The 7,421-nt window shown below is 37.9% G+C and overlaps 2 protein-coding genes across 4 annotated transcripts in view; both read right to left on the bottom strand.

Moving 5' to 3' along the window:
* The window catches only part of mphosph9 (M-phase phosphoprotein 9), a 14,946-nt gene extending 11,522 nt beyond the window's left edge, over positions 1-3,424 (bottom strand). For both annotated transcript variants that reach the window (XM_025062502.1, XM_008325599.3), the window contains exons 1-4: positions 3,268-3,424; positions 916-1,187; positions 339-486; positions 9-98 (exon numbers count right to left, since the gene is read on the bottom strand). In XM_025062502.1, coding sequence (XP_024918270.1) covers positions 9-98; positions 339-486; positions 916-1,151 — 474 coding nt within the window. In that variant the 5' untranslated portion in view covers positions 1,152-1,187; positions 3,268-3,424. The remainder of the gene's footprint in view (positions 1-8; positions 99-338; positions 487-915; positions 1,188-3,267) is intronic.
* A 902-nt stretch (positions 3,425-4,326) lies between these two features.
* cdk2ap1 (cyclin dependent kinase 2 associated protein 1) lies at positions 4,327-7,068 on the bottom strand. Of its 2 annotated transcripts, none has more exons than XM_008325602.3 (4): positions 6,878-7,068; positions 5,037-5,137; positions 4,655-4,781; positions 4,327-4,550 (listed from the first exon to the last, which is right to left on the bottom strand). In XM_008325602.3, the coding sequence occupies exons 1-4, from the start codon at positions 6,903-6,905 to the stop codon at positions 4,483-4,485; spliced, it is 324 nt and encodes a 107-aa protein (XP_008323824.1). In that variant the 5' UTR covers positions 6,906-7,068; the 3' UTR covers positions 4,327-4,482. The 2 variants fall into 2 exon arrangements, with proteins under 2 accessions (XP_008323824.1, XP_008323823.1); XM_008325601.3 differs by lacking the exon at positions 6,878-7,068 and adding an exon at positions 6,213-6,381.
* Between the last annotated feature and the right edge of the window lie 353 nt (positions 7,069-7,421).

Here is a 7,421-nt window from a genome sequence, read left to right on the forward strand (position 1 = left end):
GAGCTTACCGGTATTTGGCACTGGTATTGTGCCTGCTGAGCGAGTATTTGCTCTTGGTATTGCTTTTCAACCAACTGAAACAGATGCAGCCACCGGCCCTGTAGCAGAAAAGAGCAGAAAGCAAAACCTCCTGGGAATCCTTTTTTTTGCGCCATCTTTGATTAATAAGGAAGTGTAACTCTATGTATTATTCTAGTGATCTGCAAAAACAAACAGGAAGTTGAAGTACAATGTTTCTTTTACCCCATCCCAAACCCATCAACATCCTTCAGAGGTAATGTGATTTCATTCAGTTAACTCTATTTATATCTAGATTTAACTCTGTATCAGGTTTCTACCTCACAGTCCTTCCAGATCTCTGGGTCCGTCTCTCCACTGCTCTGGATCTCCTGAACCAAAGCTTGAAGGGTCTCAAGAGAGCTTGGATTGATGAACGGGAGGTTTTTCCCACATTCAAGCACTTCCTTTGTGCCCAGACACAGACTCCTGAAAAAAAAATTAAAACCGTTATAGATTTTCTTCAATATGAAAAAGATATTTAGGGGATATTTATTTATCAGAATTTAACATCAGAAGAAAATAGGCCTCTTGTTCTTTTCAGGGGTGTTTTTTTCTGTAGAATTGTCAGTAGATGTTTTTTAATTATTTATATTTTCAGTGTATAAATTCAGACAAATTCGGTCAATTGTGTTACACAACAATTAAAATTATTGAATTAAAAATCACCAAATAAATTGTGATTAATAAGCATACAAGTCTATGATAATATTGGACTTCTTATATTATTAAAGAGTTGAAGTGGTTAAAGTGAATGCCCCTGTTTAATCATTTGACTGCTCACCCAAACTAACTACTGTCTTATTGTACTGCATATTCTGTATGTCAGTGTAATGGAGGTGTTTACAGTTGCTGCACCTGATCTTGTCACATGCTGGTGTGATGTCTATAGGCCTGCTCTCCACTGTGCCTCCTGTGGTTTTGGAGGCTGTGTGTCTTTCCTCTGAGACAGCCAGGCCAGAGGCTGATGTTCCTTCAGAGGACACCAGGGAGGTCTCGCTCCCCTTACCCCCATCTCCATAACCACCAACATGGCAATGGCTCAGAGGCCCAGAACTGGACACATCCTCAGAGATACTGTCATCTGTGGACATGTTTATGAGCCCATGCAGAGGGGGTCAGTCTGACAGCTGAGAACAGAGGACAGGAGACCACAGGCACAGAGAGGGTAAATGTTTGCTCTTCATATTGTATCCATCACGAAAGCTGTCAGTTCTCAAACAGATGCACAAATAAACTGAAGATACTGTTCATTTCAGATACTCTTTTTTCCTGTACTGCATGCAGAACTTCTCAGGAATATGACCAACACTTGTTGATACTGCAAACAGTACTACAAAGACCTTTACTGAATAATATTTATTGAACACAGACACAGCTCCTCGCCCTCACCCAGAATACAAGGCACAGATGAGGTTCTGTTCATTGATAACACATTTCTGAGGGGCAAAAGGCGCCAATATAACGGTGAAAAACCAATCCTGATTCCAAACTACTGCCACGTGACCCATACTGTACATGTTTTGAAGTTTTGAGCTTTGTTTACCTTAGTTCTCTTTGTTGATGGAAATAAACGCACTATAAATAACCTTGTCTGTCTGTTATGTGTTATATCAAAGGACAATCTACCAAAGGAATTAAGATGAAAGAACACAAACAACCCGAACCTGGCAAATGGGGATGTGCTCTTATTCAATTTTCTAGAGATGGTGAGGAACAGAAAAAACACTGAATTTCTTCTGTGTTCTAGAAGACATGGAACTTAAGTGAGATCATGTTTATATATCCTAGAAATAAGTGTAGCACACACACAAACGATTTGAATTTTGGTTAGTAAAACAAAGACATAAAATTTTGAAAGTTGTATATTAAGTGCATAGCGAGGTGACAAATATTGAGGTTTCACATTTGTTATAAATTGATGATGCTACTTTCATGATAAATCAACAAAGTGCATTTAAATTTGCACATATTGTTAATTAAATACAATCCATACATGTCATAAAAACTTGCTGATATTGCAGTATTTCTGACACAATCCAATAAAACAGATTGCTTTTAGGTTTTTTTGGCAGACCTCTGAACCATAAATGAAGTTAAAATGAAAAAAGTACAACAAAAAGTTTAAGCAATAAGAAATGTACTCTGTTGTTAAGCCTGCTTTAGTAAGTAGCTCAGATCCAGACATAATGTATTTTTCACACCATGTCTCTTTGCTAATTAAAAGACTTGATTAAATTAACATTTAAGAACTTGTGAGCTGATGGGAAAAAAGCCTCTTGATTCTCGAGAGATTGTGGAAACTGTAGTTTAAAGTACAGTGTTCTCAGACGCGATGACCTTCTTTTGACAACCTTGTGTTGGGAGGAAATGCTCGGACATTAACTGCACCATTTAATAAGTAATCTAAAGAGCAAAATGAAAATACAGACTAAATAAAGTTGATATAGTGACTAGTGAGGTACATGTAATAACAGCCTTATGTTATCAACTGTCTTGTTAGCATAATACATTTGCATGTCTAGAGAAAGAAGAAAATGTGTTTTGAAACTATCTTTCTGGACAGAGGTTTTGTTGTGCATTAACGAAGATAAAATATACTCTGCTGTCAAAGGTGAAGGTCTTTTCCTGGTCTATTGTAACTTCATTTTTTTAACCTAAAACATATTCATCATGACATCAACATCCAACTGGTGTCAAGCAGACTGACAAACACTAATAAACATTAAACTGGTTATATTTATGTCACAGTCTTCCATTTCCGCGATCTTGTGTCTGACATGACCCATACTTCCTGTGAGGAACTGTGTCAAAGCGGTTCGTTTTATGGCTATGAATAACATACACAAAAGTCTCAACTGTCGAGGTTTGACTGAGTGATTTATTTGACCAGCAATAACACAGATATATCACAGTAGCATTAGCAGCAGGACGCCATAACATCGACAGTAAAAAATGCTGTGTGCACCCAGTCTGTCAACACTAATAAATGTTGCATGTATGTAAAGTTGGCTGTTAGTTCTGTAACCAGCTAATCTGATGCTACGTCTACCGCCATAGCCAATTCAAACGGTTAGCTCGTTAGCCAAGTTGAGCTAACTTGGGTTATTAAAGCTTTGTAGACAGAGCGCAGACAGCCCGTGTAAATTTGTGGCACGTATATGATATGACAGAAAGCTAAGAATACGCACTAGATAGTAGCCACCATACCTGTTGAGTTGTTGCAATAGTCCCTCCATATTCATTTAGATAAGTTAATTTAGCTGGTTAGTTGCTGGTTGGCCACTGCACTGCAGAGATAGCTAGCTTCTGTAACGTTCACAACCTGCAACACTATTGGTCAGAAAGTGGCCAAAATGCTGAACTGTGATTGGCCAGTCCTTACACTGCGCGTTTCCAATAGCTGTTCCAAGATAGAGGCGGCACATGAGTAAATACAGGAGACGGTGATTCTACCATTCTTCAGATTTTAGCTGTATTAGACAATTAAGAGTATTAATAAAAGGTTAATAATGTACTTTGTTTGATACATCCACAACAAATCGATTAGTTTATTCTTGTAGAAGAAATGTGTAAAATAATTATGCTGTGACAGTGTAGTATGTACTAATTGAAACTGGAAGTACAGGCGCATCTGAAAATACAAATTATGGTGAAAATGCTCAATATTTGTATACTTTCAATTGCCAATTTTTGAGATGCACCTGTATGTATTAAGATTTTTTTTATGCAAAAACAAATATAATAGCAACATCCATTGCAGTGGTTGTATTGAATATTTTAACATTTAGGATATAAATAAGCAGCTTTGTGTTGCCACTTGTACATAATCCACAACCACAGGACAAGTCTGCATAGGATCAAATCACACTGACGCCTATGTTGAAAATACAATTTATTACACTGAGTAATAAATACATACAAAGATGCAAGTAACAGCATTTTCCTTTTTTTATACCAAAACCATCCTCAACACGAATGAACTAATACAGTTTGCACATGTGTCCCTCAATCACTCATGTGTAACAGGGGTCTGAAAACAGACCAAACACTATCAAAAAGCCCCCTAACCCTGTACAAGCCATGCAGTGTATCAACAATTAAATCATGGGCCCTCTCACATGCATAAACCAATTATTTAAATATGAATTCAAGATTAGGATCCGAAAAGTGGTGCATAAAAACGAATTGTTTAAATTTTTTAATCCACAAGTGTGATCCTTGTGATCCCCGCTAAGAGTCAAAAATGTTATTTTTGTTTGTTTTGGGTTTTTTTTTTCATTTCCTCTAGGAGCTGAACTTCCTTTTCCATTCATTATTCGTTTACCTCCTCCTCTCACAGGAAATCCCATGCAAGTTATTTATTGTTTTTGATGAGGCGCAACACTGTTAGTTCTTCTTGCAAAGACAAATGTGTGATTGTAGCTAGGACCTTGCGTTTCTCTCCGTCTCAGCCAGGCATTCACGCACCAGTCCTCTGGCATGGATTATTCCTACAGAAGAAAGGCCAAGGCAGTTAAGATTAACAGTACTGAATTTAAAGGTACTGAACTTGTGCACTACCACACTTTGTTCAATCGTACAGGTCTGTACTCGCCTCTTTTCAGTCTCTCCATTGCAGTCTTGCTTCCAGCATACGTGGGCCTGATCTCCTTCCCAAGTTCTTCAATGATGGCCAGGAGCTCTGCATATTTGTTCTGAGGTACTTGGCTGCCAGTGGAGCCCTGGGGTAGAAGCAGTAATTGCAAGATAACTTCAATATAACACCCTTCACATCTTTTATCTCTCTTACTTGTGAGTAATATGTACATATGCACATTTAGCTGAGAACATTACCTATGAACAAATGTATTTAGAAAATTGAAAATACAAATCTTTGAGCTTGATAGTTTGCTTTTTATTAAGTTTAAGAATGTATTTAATTGTATGCCACATTAATATGAACATAATTATTTGTTGTTATTATTTGTAAGAACGACCTGTGAAAATCCCAGAGATGGAGGTCCATAGTCACTTAGAAGAGGTCTGTAAGACTGCAACGTGGCCAGGTTAGCTGCTGAGGGAGACTGGAGGTTTCCAACTGTTTACAAATGAAAAAAATGTTACAGGAAATTATTGATTGAAAATTATTTGAACTGTATATTTCTATCGGGGTTGCCTAATAATATTAGTACTAATACTATTACACCCCCTGATTCCATTGTCTATTAAGATAATAAACAATAGGTTCAAAATAGAAATACAAATATTAATAGTACACAATCTGCCCTGTGAATAATAAGCAATAAACACAAAACATGCAAAAATAAAGAATAAGACATAAACCAAAATAAAGATAGCAAAAGGGACAAAAGGAACAAAAATAGAAAATACAAATACAAAATTTGTAGAAAAAAACTCGTAAAAGGCTACATAAATTAAAAAACGACGCGCGAAAAAATTAAACACGACACAAAGGAGTACAAAATAACTGGAAGACAAAATGATGTCGAAATGAACAAAGATCCTTTGATCTGTTTATTAACCGTTGTCTCGTAAATTACACGTCGTGATCCACGCGCAATTCTTGTACACTTTTAAACGTAATGTTAAATTGACAGTGCTTTTCTACTATACCGCTCTATCTTTCCGATATTAATTACAATTGTTGGGATTTTGTAATTTTTATCTTCCGTTGTGTCGTCTCTCCCGCTGCTTTGTTTACCTGCAGTGCCGTTTCTTCGCCACCAGATGTCCGCAAAGAGTTGTAAAAAAATCAGAGGCAGATCGATCAGCGAGCACTGAGGAGCATCATGGAGGAAACGGAACAAGGCTGGCTCAAGAAGACACAACTGATACATTTTTGTCACCGCGTAACGGCAGCCGCCCTCCGGGACCGCGACCCCAGAGCACAGGGATCCACAGCTTAGGAAGCGCTGCTTTCTCGTCTTTCATCCAAGTCGTGTTTGTTCGCCGGTTGATATCACGGATGGCGCTCTTTTACATTAGTAATAATGGCGGATATGAATTAGCCTAGCTCCCAGGATCTGACCCTATATATATAACTGGACAAAAACTACAGACACGGTCTTTCTCCAGGTATTCTCCGAGACCCTGAATTTAACACACGGTTTAACAAAGCGATACTTTGATTTACCCAGATATTTTCTCCTTACCCTGGTTCCCAGAAGTTCCCGGAATATGCTGATGGACATTGGGTTTGTAAGACATTCCCAGAGACATTGTAAATTAAAGAAATAAAAATGACCCGAAATTCAGTGAAGCGTCTGTCTCTCACTTTTTGTTTACAACAGCGGCACCGGCAAATATGGCCGTCACTTTATATTGACACCCACTGTGCTTTTAACACTGCAACTGTACCGCTGCGGCTCATCAAGAAGACTCATTTTCTTTGTTTGTTTTTTTGTCTTTTTCACAAAAACACATTAAAATTCACAGAAAATAACGCAAAATTGTCCGCTCATTTAAAAATTGTACTAACATTTTAACACTTTGACGTAACATATTTGTTAAAAAAAAACACTTTAAAAAAACACTTTTTGAACTCTCTGAAAAGGTTACTCTCATTTTAAAGAAGAACATGTGGACGGCTCTGACTTATATTTTAAAGCCGAGGAGGATTTAAAAAAACGTGTCAAAAAGCAGAGTGGCGACTTTTTAGGAAAGAATGAGTTAACATGCCACCCTCTTGTGTGCACATGGGAGTAGTTAGATGGTACAGTGTGAATGAGTACAGCACGGTTAGTGCAGTAAAATGCTTTTGTTTACGGTTAACTTAAAGGCTCGTGCCACGCTAACAGGAGCAGCAGTTCGAATATACCTGTCTTTGTCTGTGGAGGCGCGTCCATGGCTTCAGCTGCGGGAATTCAACCTGAGGAGATTTAATTATACGAGGTAGACGGGTGTAAGGATTGGGATGTAAAAGTTTAGGAATCCATTCGTACTATCGTGAAGCCATGCGGCCGTAAAGACGCTGTGTTCCCTCTCCACCAGGAGACTGGAGAAGAGTGGACACTGTTTTTATAGGACAGGACTCCCGCTGAGACAAAGGGTCTGACCTCCAACCCTGAGTAGGATGGTCCATGGTGGGAATTTTACGTTTGTTTTTGTCATCATCGTTTTACTTAATAGCATAGTTAAATTAATCCGATTTTGTGTTGAAATTGACATTCGAATTTAAACCAATATTACTACTTTTAAAACTTGTTTATTTTTCTTTTTACCAAAAATAAAAACTTTAAAGCAGTCCAAATAAAACAGTACCAAACTCAGAACATGGTGAGTCACAGAAACAATTCATAGACCTTTTCCTTCCAAGGAGAACCACAGACTCCACAGGAAATGAATTCTGTCATACAGCTCTC

Source organism: Cynoglossus semilaevis, chromosome 14, assembly GCF_000523025.1.
Source record: "Cynoglossus semilaevis isolate Cse_v1.0 chromosome 14, Cse_v1.0, whole genome shotgun sequence".
Taxonomy (NCBI): Eukaryota; Metazoa; Chordata; class Actinopteri; order Pleuronectiformes; family Cynoglossidae; genus Cynoglossus; species Cynoglossus semilaevis.